The sequence below is a fragment of the Amphibalanus amphitrite genome, unplaced genomic scaffold (assembly GCF_019059575.1).
Source record: "Amphibalanus amphitrite isolate SeventyFive unplaced genomic scaffold, NRLGWU_Aamphi_draft 000024F_arrow, whole genome shotgun sequence".
In the NCBI taxonomy this organism is placed as follows: domain Eukaryota; kingdom Metazoa; phylum Arthropoda; class Thecostraca; order Balanomorpha; family Balanidae; genus Amphibalanus; species Amphibalanus amphitrite.
In genome coordinates, this window is record NW_024881520.1 from 1,227,645 (window position 1) to 1,250,333 (window position 22,689).

The window sequence follows — 22,689 nt, forward strand, 5'->3', positions numbered from 1 at the left end:
ATTGATTAATTTAGAATATTTTTAACAGTTTTTTATAAATATCGGACCGCAATTTAGATGCATGAATTGAATGGCATGTTGTTACTTCTAAAGGTGGCACGAGAAGCACAAGTGTCTTAAGTTTATTTAAACCGAGCATGTATCTTCTACCATGCGGCATGATACTTCTCAATGGATCTGAACTCTGCATGTTTAATCTCTGACTTGGTGTATATTTTCACGCACGGTTGTTGCAGGCACTAATCACCCTGACTGCCAGAAATGCATGACATCACCCGATTACAGGGCTCTGTCGCTAACAACTCTCCGACAGTGTATGATAAGGGCTCTCACTAACCATAGCTACCACTGCCTGCCTGCCTGTACCGAGGTAACGTTGACATCACTCGGCCATATCTAACCCCGCCCTCCTTACCGCGCGCTGTTCTAGGGCCTGCACTGGGGCCGTCTGTCCGGCTCGGATCTCTCGCTGACAGACAGCGAGGCCTCCTACTCCATGGAAGGTCTCGACTGGCGGCGAGGCTCTGAGGGTACCGCGGTGCGCCGGGCCCGTCGAGCCCGCTCCGCTTCTCCCCACGGACTGGTGCACGAGGCAGAGCTGGCCTCCTTCCGACAGACGCCCGGTCATAGGGGCGTACTGGTGCGCCGCGGTTCAGTGCCACTGGCCGCCGAGGAACGCTGGGACGACCCGCTGCTGGGGAGTGTCAGAGATTTGACACGCGCCGTCAGCGGCCTGCTGGATGTCGCCGCTGGAGGAGGAAAGACTGACCCCAGTGGCAGCGATATGCCCCGAGATCCACCGCCGCTTCTGCCGAGTGTTAGAGATGTGACACATGCTGTCAGCGGCCTGCTGGATGTGGCGGCTGGCGGGAGAACGGCTGATCCCAGTGGAAGCGACATGCTCCGAGACGCGCCTCCGCTTCTGCCGCCCAAGCATGGACGGTCGCAGGATCCTGACCAGACACCACCACGGCCTCCTAAGCAGGGAGCCGGTGGAGCCCCGCCACGGCCGCCGAAGCAAACCGGCCAGGAGACGGACACGCCGCCACTGCCGCCCAAACACGCCACCGCGAACGGCTCTCTGAGTTTTACCGGAACGCAGGGAGCACTGTCGCCCGATTACTCCAATGTAATGTCTGCTGGATGGTCAGATCGAGCGGCGCCTGAAACCATCAGACACTCCCAGAGAAGTCTTCCTAATATGGACCGGCGGTCCAGCCGTCCGGGTAGCTCAACAGGACGCCGTGAAAGGTCTCCAGATCTTCCCTCCCACTACACCGCTATGGGTCCTCCAATGACGCGTCAGCCGGTTTCTTCAGAGAAGTTTCAGTCGTCTCGCCCCTCGCGGCCGCCTCCGCCGGTCCCTGAGCCGTCGAACGGGGCTCGACAGCCGACAGACGGCGATCCCCGTGGTTTCTCCATGGTGACTAGTGGAGCTCCTTCGTCGCCGGCCGTGGCCGAAGGCTACGATCGTCGACACATGCAGCCGGTCGGCCGCCGTCGCCGCGCTAGAGACTACGCGCCGGCCCATGTGCCCATACCGGCCACCGGTGGTATGTCTCTTAGTAGTGGCCGGCGCCGGCGCCGCCTGAGCGCCAGTTCTGTCGGCTCCAGTCTGGGCAGCGTGGAGGTGCCCACCGGCCGCTCCCGTCGCCGACGTCTCAGCGGCTCATCTCTGGCCTCTGACGTCTATGTGGAGGTGGCCACCGGGCGGCGGCGCAACCTGAGCGGAGGTGGCTCCTTCGGGTCGGACCTGGCTCTCGAAGTGGCTACGGGTCGCCGTCGCCGCCGGCTGAGTGCCTCCTCTGTGGCCTCCGAGCTGGGCAGCGTCTCGGTGCCGGCCGGCCGGCGGCGGCGGCGTCGTCTTAGCGGCTCGTCTCTGGCGGGGATGTCCGGAGGGGTGACCGTGGCCACCGGCCGCAGACGGAGACTCAGCGGCTCGGTGGGATCAGACCTCGGGGTGGAGATCTCCACCGGCCGCCGCCGCAGACCGAGACGGTTCGGCGGCTCGATGGGTAACCTGCCCGCCGCCAGCCGAGACGCAGACGCCGACGATCAGATCTGGTTCGGGGCCCAGCCGGCGCGCTCCCGACAGAACTCCGTCGGGTCGCTGGCTGCACGGAACCACGGCAGCAACACCGGAGGGAGAGGCAGCGGCTCGGTCAACAAGACGGCGCCCAGCGGACGGCGTTCCAGCCGGAAGACCGACAGTGATGCGGATTGGGATGATGAGCGGAGACACTCAGCCGGGGAGATTGTCAAAAAGAGCAAGCCGCGGCTCTCCAAGCTGTGGAAATCCAGAGATAAGCTGCACGAGAAAAGCACTGATCGGCTGGAAAGGAGCACCGAGCGGCTGGAAAGAAGTAGCGAGCCAGTGTCGGATCTTCCGAGGCCGGCTGAGTCGGGACCATTCAAAGGTAAATCTAAGTCACTCTTCTCCAGGTTTGACGTTTTCCCGAAGCCACCACCAAAGCAGGCCCGAGAAGAGACCTCGCGTAGAGTCGCGGACCCCGTGTTTGTGATGAGAGCAACACAAGAAAAGCGTAGTTTCGGCAACCGTATCAAAGGGAAAGTGCTAGGTCTGACTCCTCAGAAGAAGCGCGGTGACTGGGAGATGACCGGTCCTGCGGGAAGTCCCAGAACCGTGCGGGCGGATCGACCGATGGACGACGGGCCGGCAGTGGAAGCTGCCTCACTGATGGTGCAGGGACGCCAACGAGGGTCGTACTCATCCTCATGGGGTGAATCTGACGACCTGCAGGGGACCGGCGCAGACCTGTACCAGAACAGGGCCATGAGAGCGGCCCCCGAGCCGCCGCCACCCCTGCTGAGGCCGCGTAGAGAAGCAACCTTCCAGTCTTCTCCGAATATCACTCCACTGACTGCCTCCGGACAGCGACACGACGAGACACTGACCACAGATTCGGCGGGGTTTGAGGACGGAATGGAGTCGAAGTGGGACGAGACACTGGACAGTGACAAGCAGAATCCACACGGAGTGGAGGTTGCTAAGGGACTATATTTTGCCGGAACAGAGGACAGTGAGGGGCTGAGACAGAACGGGACCGAAAATGGCGTGGGACCAAGGCGAGACGGGGAAGAAGATTCAATGGGACAAAGACGGGATATGGATGAGAACAGCGTAGGACCCAGACAGAATGGGGCAAATGATGGTAGGGGACTGCGCCGGGATGGGACAGTGGATGGCGAGAGACCAAGACGAGATGACGCAGAGGACGACATCAGACAGAGGAGGGACGGAAAAGAGAACGGTGTCAGTCTGAACCGGCATGGGACAGAAGGAAGTATGGGGAGAAGGGATGGGACACGAGATAGTCTGGAGAGGAAAAGGGACGGGACTGAGGACAGTATTAGACGGAGGCTGTTGGATCGTAGGGAGGACGGTGTAGGACAGATCAAGGACCGCACAGTTGTTATGGAACTGCGACAGGGCAGGGCAGATGATGGTATGGGGTCAAGATGGAAGGGTATGGACGATGGTTTGGGACCAAGACGGGATGGGGCAGAATACGGCTTGGGGCGGGGACAGGACCGGGGAGGACGGGGCCAGACATCGCCCCAGGGTAGTATCAATCGGAAACGAGATGGAATGAGGGACGGTGTGGGACCGATAGGGGACGGAACAGAGGACGGCATGAGACGGAAACGGGAAGGAACAGAGGATAGTATGGGACGAAGACAAACCGGGACCGAGAACGCTGTCGGACAAAGACAGGGCGAGGCAGAGAATGTCGTCAAACTGAGACGTCACCGAACAGACGACTCAATGCGGAGCCGGAACGGTACCGAGGATGGCCTCCCTGCGGCGGGGTCGGGCTCCGACACAGCCGCCAGCGAGGGGCTCAGCCGGCGGGATAAGCGCCGCAAGAGCTGGCACGTGTTCGGCCGAAAGGCGGCCGTCGACACTGACAACCAGCCGTCGGATTCCGGGGAGGCCGATGTCAGTGCCGAGAACGCTGCCGTCAGGGCCGGTAGGCGTCGGAGCTTGTTTGGCAAACACATGTTCAAAGGTGACGACGAGTCAGCGAGCGAGGATCTGGCGTCGGACTCGAGACGTGACCATGATACGAGCCGGGACAGTAGGTTCTCGACAGAGGGAGCGCATAACACCACCAGCAGTATAGATGACAGGACCGGCAAAAGAAACACATCCTGGAAGAGCCCGAAATTCCTTCGGAAGAAGTCCCGCCCCGACAGCGATCGAAGGGATCCTCAGTCGGTTCCTCAGTCGGCACCGGTCGCGGCCGGCCAACTGGGCGATAGCTCACCGTCCGTAGAAGCCGAGGAGAACGTGTACTGTTCGGTACGCGGTGGCGGCCGGCGGGGCCTGCGTGCCGTTGTAGAGCCGGAGTACCCTCGACGGCGCGCGAGTCGCGAGCTGCCTCCCCCGCCGTCCGACTCGCCCCTGCGCTCGGCCGCCGGTCTTCCACTGCCGCCGCCACCCCTACACGAGGATGCCACCGTGGTGCGTAACCCGTATGCTCGGGACACCGACTCGGACCCCGACCAGGAGCACTACTCGCGTCCCAGTGAGCACACCTACTACTACCCTGCACTGCGCGGCCGCCGCGACTCGCCGGCAGCTGCGGGACGGGGGTCTGCCGAACCACCGCCTCCTCCGCCACCGCTGCCGCAGGACAACCGCGGTCCATACTGGAGATTCGACGCAGCCGGTGAGCGCGCATCAGTTTCGTCCATGGACTCTTACACAGTCCCGCTGCCCTTGCCGAGTGAGCCTCCGCCGCCACCAGTCCTGTCTGATATCGTCAGTATCGGTATAGAGGAGAAAGGCGCGGATGGATCCGAGACCCATCAGACACCTCTGCTACGACGAGCCGACCGGCGGAGTCTGGAGTCTGATATCTCGGGAAGGGACCGGCGATCTACGCCATACAGTAGCATGAACAGCGGTAGAGGGTCCGCCGAAAGGACCACGCCGTCTGTAAATGGCTGGGGGACGAGCGCAGACGCCAGGCAGGGAAGACCCACTTCGGATCACCAGCCTTGGCGAGGAGAGCGAATACACGACCAGGGCCAAGACCACTACTCCCATCCCCGCGGCCACCCGTTCGCGTTCGCTGGCGACAATGTACGGTTTGGTGTTCACGTTAACCACGATATGGACACTGATGAGGCGGCGCACGTCTGTGAGGAAACCACTGCGTTCGTCTCTCATTTCTCGGGAAGAGACCCGCGTCCGCCGCCAGGAAGCTGGGACCGTCGGCAACAGCGCTGGGATGGCTCGGGTCCGCGCCGCGCGCGGCCCGCCCATACCCTCTCACCGGAGGATAGCTGGTATGGCTGGGACTGGCACAGGAACCCCGCCGCCTGGCCGGCGGGTAGTCCTGCCGGATGGCCGGCTGGCAGCCCTGCTGGCTGGCCGGCCGGTAGTCCCGCTGGCTGGCCAGCAGGCAGCCCTGCTGGCTGGTCACCCGGCAGTCCCGCCGGCTGGCCGGCCGCTCCGCCGCATATCTACGGCAATCAGGACCAGTGGCCGCATCTGTACAGCAATGAGGACGAATGGAGCCGCTACCCTCCCGGCTGGAGCCACACGCCGCCGAGGACGCCGGCCCAGGAGCGGGCTGCCGTGTACGCGAACGCTGCACCGCCGCTGCCGCCGCGTACTCACCGAATGCAGCGTCACAGTCGGCCGCCGGCGCCGCTGCCCGATGACGAGGTACTTGGGGCGTATGTAAAGGCTTTTGTCCGTCCGCCAGACCGTCGCTGCGTCGGCTCAGTTCGTGTACCGTACGCTGGTGCGAGCAGTTCGCTCGGAGTACGCTGGTCCAAGCAGTCCGCTAGAGGGAGGGTGTCGTCAGTCCGCCGATGTTGTGTCGTTCATGGTGCCATTAGTTAGGTGAATGGCACCTGGGCGCATATGTTGGTCCGTCTGCTCAGTTGATTCGTCCGTCGGTCCCTTGCTTATTTTCTCCGCCCCGCCCCACCATGCCATTTTGTGGCCTCGTCTCCCCCCCCCCCTCCACCCGCAACCAGTGCCGTTCGGATGAAGGCCAACTTCGGCTCTTTAATCAATTCCGGATACGGAATTATGCATGATCTGTGCTTGCCTGTGCTTGTGCGATTGTTATTTCCTTTGGTAACTAACTAGTACCTAACTGGCTTGGGATGACATGAAGTTTTGTGAAAAGCAGCGCATGCTCTTATCATGGATGCTTACGCTTGTGATTTCATAGGCTTGGCGTGGTATGCTTGTTATTTATTCTTTGGGGCGTTCCACGACAAATCGACAAGTGCCCTGCACCCTCATATTTTATTTTTTGCTTAAAATTGGCCAAATGGGTTGTGATGGGCGGGGAAGCCAGCTGTGGCAAGGATTTTTTTCTTCGAACAACGGTTTCCGAGATATAGCCTCGGGCAATTCCTGGATGTCGCGCTGCAGCCCTATGTTTGGCGGCCTATAACTCAAAAACTATTGGTTTTCTACGATAAAAACTTTATATGGTTCAACTCACAATCAGCCAACAAACATTTTGGCTATCTCAGATTTTCAATTTTTGAAAATTTTGATCACGTGACCTTTTGACCTATTTTTCGAAGAGTGACCTTGATATTTTCCCCACTGAAAGTTGCAATTTTGTCTGATGACGATTAAAGCCTTATCAATTGTCATTCATATGCGAAAATAAAAAAAGTGGATATCGCCCTGCGTTGACCTCAGGTCAGGTCATTTTAATGACCTGTCCATTATTACGAGCGGGAGCGACAGCGAGATCTCGAGAATAAAGCAAGATAGCGACAAGCGGTAAACGGTGCAGGGTACAAATGGATAAGGTCTATCATTTTTACTGAGGTCACTTTCAGGTCAGGTCAAAGATGACGTCACAGGAGCAAAAAGAAAGTCAAAATTGCGGCACTACATATATATGAAGTTTTTCTCGAATAACTTTCAAGGTATCCCAGCTAGGAACAAACTAATATCACCATCGTGATCCTCTCGTCGATCCGCATCGAAACATATGTATGTTGACCTCGAAAGGTCGAAAGGTCAAAAGTTGACCTTAGGTCACGTTACCTTAGGTCACCTTTTGACCTTTCGACCTTTCGAGGTCAATTTACATATGTTTCGATGCGGATCGACAAGAGGATCACGATGGTGCTATTAGTTTGCTCCTAGCTGGGATACCTTGAAAGTTATTCGAGAAAAACTTCATATATATGTAGTGCCGCAATTTTGACTTCCTTTTTGCTCCTGTGACGTCATCTTTGACCTGACCTGAAAATGACCTCAATAAAAATTATAGACCTTATCCGTGTGTACCCTGCAACGTTTACCGCTTGTCGCTATCTTGCTTTATTCTCGAGATCTCGCTGTCGCTCCCGCTCGTCACGTGACCTAAGGTCAACTTTTGACCTTTCGACCTTTCGAGGTCAACATACATATATTTCGATGCGGATCGACGAGAGGATCACGATGGTGCTATTAGTTTGTTCCTAGCTGGGATACCTTGAAAGTTATTCTAGAAAACTTCATATATATGTAGTGCCGCAATTTCGACCTCCTTTTTGCTCCTGTGACGTCATCTTTGACCTGACCTGAAAATGACCTCAGTAAAAATTATAGACCTTATCCATTTGTACCCTGCACCGTTTACCGCTTGTCGCTATCTTGCTTTATTCTCGAGATCTCGCTGTCGCTCCCGCTCGTAAAAATGGACAGGTCATAAAAATGACCTGACCTGAGGGCAACGCAGGGCGATATCCACTTTTTTTATTTTCGCATATGAATTACAATTGATAAGGCTTTAATAGTCATCAGACAAAATTACAACTTTCAGTGGGGAAAATATCAAGGTCACTCTTCGAAAAATAGGTCAAATGGTCACGCAATCAAAATTTTCAAAAATTGAAAATCCAAGATAGCCAAAATGTTTGTTGACTGATTGTGAGTTGAACCATATAAAGTTTTTATCGTAGAAAACCAATAGTTTCTGAGTTATAGGCCGCCAAACATAGGACTGCAGCGCGACCTGCTGGAATTGCCCGAGGCTATATCTCGGAAACCGTTGTTCGAAGAAAAAAAATCCTGGCCACAGCTGGCTTCCCCGCCCATCACAACCCCTTACACCAGTTTTCAACGAAAAATAAAATATGAGGGTGCAAATTTAATTTTTTATTTGTCGATTTGTCGTGGAACGCCCCCTTTGTGATGATTCATTTCAAGTAATGTAGCAATGCATCATTCTGGTTTACTTGGCTGGGCATGAGGTTTTTACCGCTCTTCTTCATAACCACCATTGACATCTCGAATGACATCTAATGTATATGGCAAAGCATATGCTTCCAACTCACTAAAATCATGAACTAACGCATAGCCGTCCACTTGCGCTTACGACAGCGGTCCGGAGCGGGTTCTAACCGCGGTCTGTGTCCGTGTTTCAGAGGCCGATCGGCGGCGTAGCCGTGCTGCCCCCAATGGACCTCTCCAAGACACGGAAGGTGAGTACTCCGGTCAGTGGCTGGCCGAGCATGGTAACCTTTAGTCGTCCGACCCGTCCCCTGAGCCAGCATGGACACCGTCCGCGAACAGCGTAGACGGAGCTACCTGAGCGGCTTATCATTTGTTTTGTTATGGGAATACATGCAACTTTGGAGGACATTGTAGAGGCTTGAACGTCGTTGATAATAACGTTAAACGTTGGTTATGTCCTCCATCGTCGCACATTTCCCTGATTATCTTTGCATTTATTTTATGATTATTTGTAAATTCATTACATTTTTGTTTTTGCCTGTCTCATCATTAGATGTGTATCATGTTTTGATATGTAGACGTCTCATTTTGCTTGTCATGCCTTCGTCCGTCGTCTGGGCGGCATTGTCTGGTTGTCCTGCCTCGTGCCTGTGCCTGTGACCGTGCCTCGCTGGGCCGGAGCGTCTGTCAGTCTGTCATGTCTGTCCGTCTGTCACGGGTGCCGGCCGGCCGGCAGGACGGCGAAACCAACGGAGACACGACACCACCGCGCGGGGGAATCCCGCTCAGCGCCGACCTTGCTGCCTCGGCCGTCAGCTACGATCGCGAGCCGGGTCGACCGGGCTCGGGCGGCCCCCGGCCCGGCCAGCCGGCCGCCGGCGTAAGGCTGGGAGCTTACGACAAAGAGCCCGGGAGACTGGGAGCCTCCCCGTCACCCGGTCCGGGAGGTGGCAGACTGGGCTCGTATGATCGCGAGCCAGGCAGGCTCGGTTCGAACGCCTCCACGCCAGCGTCGACCGCTGCCGGTGCGCGGCTAGGCTCATACGACCGTGAGCCGGGCCGACTGGGCTCCAACGCATCCCCTGCCCCGCGGCAGGGCTCGTTCAGAGGAGAGTCGAACGGCGGCACCGGTCTGGGTACCTATGACCGCGAGCCGGGCCGGCTGGGCTCGGCCGCCTCCCCTGTCGGCGGCGCGAGGCTCGGCTCCTACGACAAGGAGCCCGGCCGGCTGGGCGGCGGTGGCGGCGCGGCGGGTGCCGGTCGTCTGGGCGGCTCCCCTGCGGCCGCTACTGTCGGCGGGGTGCAGCTCGGATCACCAGGCTCGGCGTTTGGCCGGTACGAGCGAGAACCCGGCCGTCTCGGTGGCTCCGGCTCCGGTTCTGGCCCCGGGTCAGGCTCCGGCGCTGGCTCCGGCCCCGGCTCCGGTGCAAAAGGTTCATTCCTTGCAGGCGGCGGCGGCCCGGCTGGCGGTCACACCCGTGAGTACACCTACCAAGAGGGCGACCCAGCCGTACGGAAATCTCTACCGCCCTCGCAGCTAGGCTTCAGCTACAGTGGCGGCGCTAGTGGCGAGCAGGGCGGGAAGGACGAGCTCAACACGTCCATCTCCCCGTCCACCAAACGGGCCATGGCGTTCAACTACGCGCCCCAGCCCGGCGAGGGTCAGACGGGCTCGGCGGCGGCGGGTCAGTCAGCGGAGGCCGCAGGAGCTACCCCCGGCTCAGGCGGCGCGCACAAGGATACCCCGGCGGGAGCTGCCGGAGCTGCTGCTTCAGGCGCTAACGCTGCCGCGCACGCCACCTCTCCGGGTTCCGCCGGAGTTACCAGCGACTCTGATGCCGCCGCGCACAAGGCAGACAAGGCAGCCAAGTCGGCGAAAAAGCCCAAATCTGGTGGAATCTTCGCTCGCTTCGGTAAGAAGAAGACATCCGAGAGCGAATCGGAAACACCACACGATAAAGTCAAAGACAAGTCGAAAGGTAAGGATGCCGGAAAGGACAAGTCGGGTAAGGATAAGAAGAAGGGAGGCCGGTTCGGTAAGAAGGGTAGCAGCGACCCGGCGGCTGTGCCGGGCGCCGCCGACCTGGACAGCACATTGGAATCAGAGGAGGTGGCAGAGCTCACCGGTACCGCTGCCAGCGGCAAGAAGAAGACGGGCTCCAAGAAGGACGCCAAGTCCGGCTCCAAGGACAAGAAAAAGAAGAAGAAAAAGAAGGGCGAGTCTTCCTCGAGTTCTTCCTCATCCTCTTCGTCCTCGTCTTCCTCCTCATCAAGCGACTCGGAGCTGGAGGGGTACGCCAACGACCTCCGTCCCGATACGGACGAGCGCATCGCGCGACTGCGGGCCGCCGCCGGCGCGCCCAACATCGTCAAAACCACCACCAAAAAGACGATGGTGAAGAACGCGGCCGGCACTACGGAGGAGACGGTGCGTGCCGTACAGGACCTGGCCACCGGGGAGGTGACCGTCGACCAGTCGGTCAGCAAGGTAAGGAGCCCCGCAACGTGTGCCAGTGGCTGAGCGCCCATCGGGCTCGAGCGTGCTTTGTTGCGTGCATTGGGCATGTTTCAGTCTGTGAAAGGCGATGTGTATATGTTTTAGTGTTTGGTGTCGTAAGAGCACGCAATCGCAGCTTCAGATAGTTTGCATTTATCCGTCCGCTTTGCTTCATGTAGTTTGATACTCATTTACAGTATACATTTGAAACACATACCCAAGCATCGATCGCTTAATGCTGCTTTCATATACCGCATAATCCCTTAGATTCAGTAACTTGGCTCATTTAATTCATTGCACAACCTCGTATTTGGCTTGTCATCCGTCCCCACCCACTGCGCCTGTGACCCGCAACCGGCACGTGGCACGTGGCTGGTATGTTATTACAGCAGGAGGGCTCGGACGCCAACGCGCCGCACGTGATGGCGACTACAGTGACCACGCGCACCGCCCAGATGCACGAGGACAAAAACCAGCCCGATGAGAGCTGGGGGCAGGTGCGTACAAAAGGACGGTCCTGGTCGGGACGGCGGGGCGGAGTTACCGCCCGGCCAGTCGGCTAGGCAGCGGCACTTCATTCAGAGCAGGGCTGAACGATTAGCCAACGTGAATGGTATCTCCATCGTCCCTTTGTGTGGGCGTGGTGAGCGCTCGATGAGCTAGTTTGTGTGTGTATATTTGAACTTCAGATGGTGATTCACCCGCCAAAGGCAGCCCCCGTGTAAACAAAGTTCGTTTGATTGTTGCCTTTTCCTGATTAGCTCCTGTTGATACTGATGCTTATCTTTTGTCGCATTTTTACGAGTCATTGGCCCTTATCAGCTTTAGGAAATCATCATTTCCCTCTTAATTCAGCGTACTCGCACTCATTGCATTTCTTGCAATATCTGGAACCGTTCGCAAAAGTTGTCCTTTAGCGCAATCATGCCAACCGCTACCTGGTGCACAGCTGTTGAAAACCTTTACTGTAACATTAACACCCTCCCTTCCCACCATGTTTCTGTGTGCGCTTCAGGTAAAGGAGAAGACGTTCGCTGCCACGACCACCACCAGCGCCACCCACCAGGAGCAGACGGTGCTCACTCAGGAGGTGCAGAAGACGCGCAAACTCATCAGCGGCGGCGACGGCGACAGCGGCGCCAGCCGGCCGCCCAGCAACGCCCTGGTGAGACGGGCAGGTGGTTCCACAGGAGTCTGACTAGAGAAATGGAGGGGTTGTCGGGACAGCAAGACAGCAGCAATTGCGACTGGGCTGCGATCCCTGATCGGTAGCTAAGTGAGAGGTGTCGGTCTAACTACCCGTTGTAGATAACTAACAGTAGAAGTTTGAGATTTATCCCTGCAACTCGGATTTTCCTTGTAGTTGTGTGGTGTGGATTAAATATGCATGGTAGTGTAAAGTGTAACTAAAAGTCTGTATATGTTAACTCGTGTGACGGTGGTTGGCGGCGGTTGAGGACGCCGCGCTGCCCCGCCCCGTCCCTCCCTGTGACATAACTGTATGTATGTGCCGCCGGCGACCACCAGTCGTTCGGTCCGCGGCCGTACCGCGGCCTCCGCAGTGCGTTCGACCCGGGGTACCGGCCCGGCTACCTGCGGTCGGCTGCTACCTCTACCGCTACCCCGGCCGCTACCACTACCCCGGCCGCTACTGCTACCCCGGCCGCTACTGCTACCCCGGCCGTCACCGCGGCCGGCCGGACCAGCGTCAATGGGAAGGTCAGCTGGCGACTTGGAAACCGCTACTCGGTTCCTCTCTTCGTACACCGACCGGTCGGCGGTCCCAGCACGGTGGGAGGTCACCGGTCGGTCACACCACCTCCACAGCACTGCAGGGCGCACCGGCTCCGAGCAGCCTCTGCCTGAACGGTGGATGGGATCGCACAGGGGAGCGGCCGCCGCCCTGGCTACCTGACCAGCGCGGCGGCTGAGCTTGTCGTCTACTAACGGTCTATCTGGTTTTCTCATCTGTCTGACTGGCTCTTGTCACGGTGTGGGTATGCACTTCACGGTCTGCATCATTGCCCGACAGTGGGTGGTTTGGTCTCGGGTCGCCTGTTTCTCGGCCTGACCTTGCCTCAACTCCGACTTTCACACACATCTGGAGGCCTGATCATTGTCTCGTTTTCAGCGTGTGCTACCGCAGTCGTTACAGAAGTGGGTTTCAGGTGGCGTCGTTCCGAAGCTGACTATTCATTCTAGGGAGACAATGCAGCACATGCAAGTCCAGTCATACCTACTGACTAACAGATACCGAGAACACCGCTACAAGGACAGTGGTTGACCGTTCTGCTCACAAAGTTGGTCGCATTTTCTCCCCCGGCTTCGACGTTCTGCCTTGGGCGCTGCCTCGGAGCATACATCTCTTTGGTCTTTCCACCGTGTTATGGAATCGCTCCATAGAATCGTCGCTAGCTGTAAATTCGATTGTTTGATCCAGTCTCTTTTCTTCGCCATGGTTAAGGACTCCTTTCGCCCAAAGTGTACCATACTGCCTCCTATGGCCGGACTTCGTGTGCGTGAACCACGTGTAGGAGCATCGCGACTGCCGGTCGTTTTACATGTACGACACCAACCAAAGGTCTCTACTAGCGCTGGCTTTTCGTCCCACCAACTGACACCTCGTAACCACCAGCGGGCAGCCGCGTAACCTGCTGCCTTACTAATGGCTCTAATGCAGAGCGCCACTCTGCACTCCAATAATGAATTATTGCTCGCTCTACTAACCCCCGGCCGCCCCAACGTCCCTTTTAACTAAACTGCCCGTGCCCGTGTAACCTCCACCGGCTCTGCATCCCCACTAACTAAATATTGACTCCCCTGCACCCACTAACTAACCGGCGGCCGCCCCCCGCACCCACTAACTAACCTACGGCCGTCCCGCACCCACTAACTAACCGACGGCCGTCCCCGCACCCACCAACTAACCGGCGGCCGCCCCGCACCCACTAACCAGGCGGCGTCGGGCGGTGGTGCTCAGCCGTCGTCACCGGCTCGTCGCCGCCACTCGGTCTCGTCGACGGCCAGTGACGACTCGGGCACCAATCTGGACGCCGGAGAAGAGTATACGGTCAACGAGTGGCAGGTGACGGCAGATCGACGTCCCGGCAGTGTCTCGACGCTGCGGTCCCCGCGCTACTCCGCTCAATTTGTTCGGCTGAGTCCGTGGATTAGTCTGTGTGATCCACGGTCTGTGTGAATGTCTGAATGTGCTTGTTTTGTTTTGTTGATGCTTTCTTGTTTTGGCTCGATCTGCACCCATTTGGAGGAATCTGGGTGCTTTGGAATGCTACCTATGTGTTCAACTGTTCACCCACCTGGGTTCACTGCTTCACTGGGATTTGGTTGCACCTGGAAGCACTTGTGAAACGGGTTTGATTTCAATTTTCACCGACGTTATTTGCCTTTGACAGTTGTTTGCGGACTCAATACCCTCGCTGAGTTATGTTTTGCCGAAAAGGCATTCGCTAGGCTCTTTTCTATTTTTGTGGCTCATGTTTTTCTCATTTGTTTACGTTGTTGAAAGGGATTACTCGGCTTTTTATGTTCGTTGTTCGGCTTTTCTGCTACGAAGTGGAGCGATCTGGACAGTTGCAATTGTGGGTAGCGCTTTTCGTGTTGGCTTTGATGTTTTATTCGTGCTTCAAACTAGGAAGGTGGGACCATATTTTTATGTCAGCTTGCATTTTGCATCGCGGCTGATAAACGCCTAATATTGTCGTACGCCCACATAGCTCTTACCATCTTTCTGTGTGTGACGTCTCTCCAAGAGCTTCTGGCTCGTTATAGGACAGCCTGTTCTCGTCAATCTGAAGGGTAGTGATCTAAGTTTTTCCTATACATTATGTTGCACTCTATTTTCAAAAAGTGTATCATGTGATAATGACAGGCGATCTTTACCTCAGAGACTCACTTCTGACCATTGAACCCGGCTAGCGACTGACCACTAGCCACTGACATTTGACCGCTGACGCCACCCACTGACCACCACAGACGGAGAGCTCCTCTTCTGACCCGATCGTGCGCACCGAGGCGGTCAAGTACGCTCCGCCGGGCGCCGGCGCGGGCAGTCCGGCGCGGGCCACTACCAACGTGCCAGTGGTCGCCACCGAGAGCAGGAAGGTGGGTCCGAGCGGGACTGTGAGTCGATAAAGGGTGACAAATCTTTGTGCGCACTAGCTTCGTGGTGCCTTGTGCGGCCCATCGCATCAAATCGACATCGTTAGCCTTTTGAATGCGTTTTCGGTGTTTCATTTGAGCCAAAATGGTTATGTCTGGTTTAATGTGGTTTAATGTCTGCTAGTGGTTTAATGTCTGTTTCTGCGAAAGCGAAGATAGTTTTTTTTCTATTCGAGTGGATGTCTGATGGTAGTTTATCTAATTAGTTGCTACCGACAAGATTTCTAGGTGGGATAGGGGGTGACTCTAATGTGTAGCATGACACCTATGTGTTCTGTTCATTGGTCTGATGTGCTATTTTGATTCTGTGCACAGGTGTCTGTTCAAGGCGACAATTACGAGGCGGAGGGAGAGATTGTGAGCAGTCAGACGGTGACCAGCCGCCAGCGGACTGTCGAGACCGTCACGGTAAGTACCAGAGACAGTGAGAAATGTGAGATATGTGAGCTGCAGTCAGACGGTGACCAGCCGCCAGCGGACTGTCGAAACCGTCACGGTTAGTACAGCGGGCTGTCGAAACATTCACGGTAAGAAGATACGACTATGAACGTTTTATGGTACAGGCTCCAAGGGGCAATATCATGCAAGCTCGGCAGTCCACCTATCAGGTTTAGTTTTGGCTGTGGGAAACGATCCCCGTGTGGATGATGTGGGTGACTCGTTTGGCCGCCGTTTGTTGTGACTAGTGCTGCCTTCTGCCGGCCGTGTTTGCCCATACAGTATCATGAACGTAGCTCGTTCTATATAATGTCCGGTGGTCGTCCTTTTCCTTGTGACCGCGTATATTGCCGTGCCGTGTCCATGCCGTACGGCAACCGTCATCATGATCCGTGCCGTGCCGTGCCGTGACCGTGATCCATGCCGTGTGCCACTCCGCAGTACTAGACTGAGAAGGACGGCGTGGCCCGGGCAGTGGGCCGTGCCAGTGTCGCGCTATGGTCGCGGTCTGTGCGTTTACCGTGGTCTCTGTGCCGTGCCGCAGTACAAGACTGAGAAGGACGGCGTGGTGGAGACGCGGGTGGAACAGAAGATCACCATCCAGTCGGACGGCGACCCGATCGACCACGACGCCGCGCTGCGAGAGGCCATCCAGGAGGCCACCGACATGAACCCCGACATGACTGTGGAGAAGATAGAGATTCAGCAGCAGAGCACCAACCCGCCCGCCTCCTAGGCGGGCGGCACGCTGGTTAGTGAGGTAGACGTACTGCAGCCCCAGTCTTGTGACCCCACTAGTATAGTATTTATATAGACTCGCTGATGCAGTCGTTTACCGAACGCTCATGCGATGTCCAATAGGGTACTGAAGAATCAAATCAAAGATTTAGTGTAGTGTTTCAAATACATGAATATTTACCACATCAAACTGATTCAGGTTGAACAGACTAGCATTTCATCACCGATTGTCAATCCGTATCGTATGTTTTGTACGTCGGCCCACGTCCAGGGCTGGGTCTTATTTGACGGGTATTGACGATGACCTGTCGTCTTTCCCCTATGTGAGTCAGTCATGCCTGTGCCTGCGACTAACACTACCCTCGTCTCCGCCGCCAGGTGCCCCAGTGTCGGCCGGTTCCACGCGCCCCGTTCGCCACCCGCCGGACGTCGGCTGCCCGCCTGTCGCCCGCCGCTCGCCTCCCAGCCCCGGCCGTCTCCAGCGCCGGAGCCGAGGCGGCGGCGGCGATCGTGTTCCGTCGCGTCGCTTTGTGTACCGCTGAGCGCTGGCGTACCGCCGCCACGCCGCCGCCGCGGCTGCTTGGCCGGTGCCGGGACGCGCCGCCGCCCGCCGCGCCGTCACCCGAGCACCGTCACCGGCCCAGCCCGCAGCCGCAAATCCGTTCTGTATTGGTTGAGCCAGCCTGGCAGCTTGTTGTGTTGGAGGAATATTTTGTAAGTTCACGTTTACTTGGCAGCTCACCACTGTGGCACCGCATCGCAGCGAATATACCTAGCCCATCTCGAGCGCATGCTTTATGCCGCAACGGCTTCGGCGAGACCCAAATGTCTTAGCTGTTCCAGATTTGTGTAGGAACTTTGACGCCAATATTGTTACATACCGGACGTTAGATTAATCATCGTTTTCTTTTTTACGCATAATACGAGATGGCGCCGTGTACCTAGTTATTCATTTATCAATAAATATGGACTACGTAAATTTTAAGGCTGTATTTTTCGGCGTCCAGCCTGTGTGACGTCCGCTGGCCGCGAGGATGGTGGGAATCACTGACGAGCTGAGTCTGAACGGTGCACCGAATCTTGCGAGCAGTTATAGCCAAACGCGGCCATGTTTTGAAATTTATGCTTAGTTTGTTGTGCAGAAATAAGTATCCTGAAGCTATGTCGGGAAAGAAATGTGTTTTACGGAACAAAGGCAACACATTGTATTGAATTGACGAAAAGAATCGATACTCTGCGCTATTTTGAAAGTGTATTTTTTGTTAAGATTTTAAATATATGTACTTTGTCGCGCCTATAATGTGACTGTTCGCTGTTTTTTTTAAGGCGACCCGATCTTTCTCGGCTGGAAAAGCTGGTAGTCAACGTTTTCGAAGGTGAATGTCCGACCGTGCCGTGGTCGTGGTGCGATCCGATTCTTATAAGTCCCATTACCCATATATCCGGTCGTCCGTCCGTCCATCCACCCATCCACTGTACCACCACAGAACATGCAGTGGGTAAAATGTGCACGGGACAGTTTTATTCCAAACCCATCAGCAGAATGTGCAGGCACGCATTGCCGAACAATAAGTCATAAATATCCATTTAAATAATCTGACGAGCATTCGCGGCGTGACACTTCTAATCTGTAACCACCGATGCCGGAAAACGATAACTAGCTGACCTAAAACAGATAGAAACCCGGGCCATTCTACCAACTCGGTGGCGTCCTCTGCTGGGCCGTAACGCAGCCAGCCGCAACCAGACCAAAACCCGCTACCGCAGGCGGATTAACAGCGGGGCCAACTCTTACTCCAATCACCCTACCATCTTAGCATTGTCGATCAAAACATTGCGCATTGAATAGAAAAGGTAAAATGGGGAAAAGGTACGTAATGTCTCCTAGCGTGTACCAGAGCCGAAAGTGTAGGGTAGCATGGTCACGGTTCGGTAAACACGCACCTGTGGTGTTGACGGCACGCCCGTCCCGTCTCGCTCCGGCCGACCAGCGCGCTACCTGATGGGCGCGCCGGCCAGAGAGCGGCAGGTGACCGCACCATCCTTGGTCATCAGCGGGTTGGCCTGCCACTCGGCCACGCGCGTCGACGACGTCTTCAGGTCCACGGCCAGCTTCTCCCACACCTTCTTCTTGGGGTTGAGCTGTTCGTCGGGCTGTCCCGTCTCGTACCCCTCGACGAGCACCCTGTCTCCGGGCTGAGCGGCCGCCGGCGGGTCGAGCGGCTGCACGGCCCGCGGCTCGTCCACAGAGGCGCACAGCACCATGCCGCGCGACTCGACGCCGCGCATCTTGGCCGGCTTCAGGTTGCAGAGCACGACCACGAGCCGGCCGGTGAGCTCCTCGGCGCTGATGTGCTCCACCAGACCGGAGACGATGGTGCGCGGCTCCGGCTCGCCCAGGTCGATCTTCTCGACGTAGAGTGACTCGGCGTCCGGATGGCGCGCGACTGACACCACGCGGCCCACGCGCATGTCCAGCCGGTGCGGTCCCTCCGTCTCTGTGACCGCGGCCTTCTTGGAGGGCGGCGGGTAGGCGCGCTGCGCCAGCGTCTTCAGCTCGGGCGCCTCGAACTCGCGCCGGATCGGGTCCAGCAGTCGGTTCAGGTGGCGCTCCACCGTGGCCTTCAGGTCGCCCGGGTGGATCTCCTGCGCGGCGAAGGCCGTCTCCAGGGCAGCAAACTCGGCGTAGTCGACGTTGCCGCCGTTCTCCTCAGCACGCTCGATGGTGAACTTCTCAGCGCCCAGCAGAGGGAAGATGACGTGCTTGCAGAAGGAGAGGACGCCATTGTCTGCAGTGTTGCCTGGCTCACAGAAGGCCTTCTTCAGCTTCTTTTTCACTGATGCTGCAGAGTCTAGCAGGTCGATTTTGCTGTCCTCTTCTGATGATGACATCTTACCACCTGTCAAACCAGGAACCATTGGGTTCATCAGGTGAGACCTCTTCTTGTATCCCAGCTGTGGCAAATACTTCTCGGCAAATGTGAAGATTTTGCGCTGGTCAATGCCTCCAAACTGGGTGTCACACTTCAGATACTCCTCATCCAGTGCCTGTAGTCCGGGGTACAGAAGCCCAGAGAGAAGGGGATGCTCAACCTGCTTCACAACCTCAGCACCAGCTTTCTTGGCATCATGCTCAGTAACCATGGACGTTAACCTATAGACATCCAGTGTGAACTCCTTGCTCAGTTGGTAGTCTGTTCCTTTGATGAACTTCAGTTTCTCCAGTGGCACACCAATTGACTTGAGCATAGCCTTTATAGCACGTTCATAATACTCTGTGCGCAAAGCCAAGAGATCCCAAGGTGCTTTCATGTTATCAAGGTAAGCATGAAGATCGGCAAGCAGGATGGTCACTTCACATCCTGCCTTCAAGAAGTCGGCTATTTTTGACATGGGAACAAAGTATGCCAAATGAGGTTTTCCAGTTGTGGCAGTACCCCAGTAGATTCGGAGGTCTCTTTCCTTCATGACAGCTTTCATTCTGTCATCACCTAGCACTTCTTGAAGATTTCGGGTGATAAGCTTCACCTTTTCTTCCATGCTAAGTGAATTACAGGTCGAGTTTTCTTCAGCCATTGTCAAGATGTCGGAAAGATTTCGATACAGCTTTGGTTTGCAGAGCACGACGAGAAAAACGTATAATTAATTTAAAACTCGTTCAAGGCACACACCCGCGAACAGCTGCTCTCACAAATGCTTTCCGACTTCCGGCGCTCTCACAAGGCTCACTCGCATGTTTCGTCACCCATGCCCCCTCACATACTGATATCCATAAAATGTCTCTTTTGATGACATAATATTAGTAATAAATTATTTACATTTGATAAAATAATACAGTTCATTTTAATTTATGATTGAAATAATATATATATATATATATATCAAATTAGCACAATAAATCACATATACTATTTATACACATATACAACAGATAAATTGCATACCAAATTTATATTACGTCATATACCTGGAAAGAGCCAAAATTTTAAGAAATTATAATACAGATACAACGAGGGTACTACAAATATGAAGCAGACCTGCAGTAAAAATTATGTTCAATTTAATATTAGATTCAACAAATACCCATGGCAACACGAGTAAGATATATTTTGATTCGGTGATTAGTGCTAGTTTAGCCACCTGTTACCTGAGATGCAGGATTTTACTGTCGACAGAACAGGTTTAAGGTAAGAAATTGAATTCGGCACCCTATGATGTTTTATTATGAAGTTGGCAAGGCCACACATCATAGGACATACGTAGGTATATTTTCTGGAATATTTGAATATGGGATTGTAAGTCAGTAAGTAAGTTTAAGTGAGATTTAGCTGCTGGTTCTTTTCACCAAGTGTACAGTAAATGAACCCTGTCATCCTGTTTTTTTTCCTGTCATTGATTGATAAGGAATTTTAATTTTTAATGCCCCAATGCCCACTATTTGCGATAACTTTAGTACCAATTTTAAAGGTATTTTATTTTTGATGTTTCTGCAAACAGATGTAACATGATGGAGCTTACTTAGGTATCTACGTGATTGCATTATTTTGACACAACCCAAGCAGCAAGCTCCTGCTCTGGTGCCTACTGCTTAGTGATATCATGAATGTTTTATTATTGTTCCAGAATTTAAAGAAGAGAAGCTGGCATCTTATTGCATCAACAGCAGTTTAAGATAAAGCTCTATTCAGCTTACCAGAGATGAGAGCTGTTTCTACATCTTTATCACGCTATTTTACTAATGCGCTATATTCCAAACATTCCATTTCTGTAAGACATTTCAAGCATATACCTCAAAAGCCCATTGAGATAGCAAAGCAGTCTCCTGATAACCATGAGGCTGTCGTGGATGAAGATATAATGCTTTTGGAAAGGCTATCTTTAGTTGACTTTGGTAACAGGCAGGGAGTAGAAAGACTATCAGAAGCTATCAAGTTTGCGAACTCAATAAAAGCTGTTAAAACAGCTGGTGTGGATCCGTTATACACAGTACAGGAGGACAGGTTAGTTGAAGGACAATTCCTCTGGGAGGTAACTTTACCACTCCTCTGTGGGTTTCTGAACAAATGATGGCATGGTGGGAGCTGGGAGGGGCAGTCAAAATGACTTAGCTTAAAGATACACAGAGCTGGAAAACTTTGACAGCTGTCAAGGATTAAGGAGGATGTTCATTACTGTTTCTTTAATAGTTTGGTAATATTAATTAATGTTCTAATATTATAATGAATATTATATGAACATTAATTACTTAATTAATGCTCATATTGGAGCAATTATATGTTCCTAAAGGCATTGTAATGTGATCAGAAAACAAGTTAAGTTATTTTGGGGAAAGTTGTGAAACTTGCTTCATAAACATATCCTAAATTGAGTTTAATAGTCAGGTCACATTTGCATTCTTATTTCCAATGCAATGCTTTTGGTAGGCAAACACACCACTCACGAATTCAGGATGAAATTTTACCTTGTCGCAGGTCTGTGGATGTGTTTCAGCCCCGAATCCAGCGGTAACTGGGGTCGAAATCGGGTGTAGCCGAAGGCAATTAGTCGTGTGAATAACAGATAGACGGCTTTCGACCTGCGATAGACGTTGTGCTACTACGTGACAATGCGTGACAGCAATGTATGACCAGGTGACATGCAGTGTGTGACCGGGTGACAGACGTTGTATGATGGGCTGACAGACGGTGTGTGAACGTGCGACAGACGATGCATGGCAGTGTATGAAGACGGTGTATGGCAGACTCGTACGGTGTATGACAGTATGACAGGCGGTATTTACTTATAAAACCGTGTGCAACAGCTACTGTCCGGACTGCCGACAGGAGTCTACGGCTGCGGCCGGACGAGCCGCTGCCCACTCCCTCAGTCGACCAGGTGCTCTCCTGTGCCGCCGTCACTGAGGACGATTACTTCGTGGCACCCCCGGGGAACGTCCCCCTCGAGATCTCCACAACCTACCGAGAGGAGGGGACGGACCGCGCGGAACCTCAGACCGGCTCGGACTCAGAGGGCACCAGGGAGTCGGCTGATCGAGGAAATACCTTGTGAGGTGTGTGAGACGATAAATGTGGTGATTGCGCCAAGCTAGTGGTGAACACTCTGTGAACATATGTTATTGACATGTTGATGTAATCAATTGGTGATTCTCGACAAACAATTAGATTTTGTCGGGTGTCATAGGTAGCTGATGAGTACCATAGGTAATGATGCGTGTATGTACCTGACTAAACATTTTGAAAAAAAAATAAATACGACGGATAAAAATGGCTCGGAATGTGAATGTTTTTAACACGATTTCAGTAATGTTATGTAACATTGGCGTTCACTTTCTATATATATTTTTTTTTCTGAGATATGACACTGTGAATCCATGGACCATGCAAAGATTCAGCTGCATATTTTTTGGCAACACAACGGAAGGAAAGTACGGGTAAATGCGGGGCCCGGAGAAGTGTGGACCTTTCTGTGTAGGTGGAGGGTGATTGTCGACGTTGATGCGTTATAGGTACGTGTTTGAGGTACCGACGGGACGGTGTTTTTTTTTCGGGAAGTCGTTACTCCTGGCTCCTGTGGCTCCTCAGTCCTGTTCTCTGGCTACTCGTAGCTC

General features: G+C 54.4%; 3 protein-coding genes across 8 annotated transcripts in view; 2 read left to right on the forward strand and 1 right to left on the reverse strand.

Annotated features, from left to right (window-relative positions):
- Positions 1–17,382, forward strand: part of LOC122393099 (protein 4.1 homolog) — a 39,149-nt gene extending 21,767 nt beyond the window's left edge. Inside the window, exons 9-18 of one of the 6 annotated variants that reach the window (XM_043388736.1) lie at positions 431–5,698; positions 8,422–8,478; positions 8,967–10,718; positions 11,117–11,224; positions 11,743–11,892; positions 13,684–13,812; positions 14,721–14,849; positions 15,222–15,314; positions 15,889–16,095; positions 16,461–17,382. In XM_043388736.1, the coding sequence (XP_043244671.1) occupies positions 431–5,698; positions 8,422–8,478; positions 8,967–10,718; positions 11,117–11,224; positions 11,743–11,892; positions 13,684–13,812; positions 14,721–14,849; positions 15,222–15,314; positions 15,889–16,080 (7,878 nt within the window). In that variant the 3' untranslated portion in view covers positions 16,081–16,095; positions 16,461–17,382. The remainder of the gene's footprint in view (positions 1–430; positions 5,699–8,421; positions 8,479–8,966; positions 10,719–11,116; positions 11,225–11,742; positions 11,893–13,683; positions 13,813–14,720; positions 14,850–15,221; positions 15,315–15,888; positions 16,096–16,460) is intronic. The other 5 variants (XM_043388744.1, XM_043388751.1, XM_043388759.1 and 2 more) reach the window with 5 other exon arrangements.
- A 200-nt stretch (positions 17,383–17,582) lies between these two features.
- Positions 17,583–19,849, reverse strand: LOC122393120 (tyrosine--tRNA ligase, cytoplasmic-like). The gene has a single exon (XM_043388790.1). The coding sequence runs from the start codon at positions 19,656–19,658 to the stop codon at positions 18,078–18,080; it is 1,581 nt and encodes a 526-aa protein (XP_043244725.1). The 5' UTR covers positions 19,659–19,849; the 3' UTR covers positions 17,583–18,077.
- Positions 19,850–20,302: 453 nt separating this feature from the next.
- Positions 20,303–22,130, forward strand: LOC122393127 (glutamyl-tRNA(Gln) amidotransferase subunit C, mitochondrial-like). Its single transcript, XM_043388802.1, has 3 exons — positions 20,303–20,341; positions 20,706–21,082; positions 21,905–22,130. The coding sequence occupies exons 2-3, from the start codon at positions 20,781–20,783 to the stop codon at positions 22,128–22,130; spliced, it is 528 nt and encodes a 175-aa protein (XP_043244737.1). The 5' UTR covers positions 20,303–20,341; positions 20,706–20,780.
- Positions 22,131–22,689: the final 559 nt, after the last annotated feature.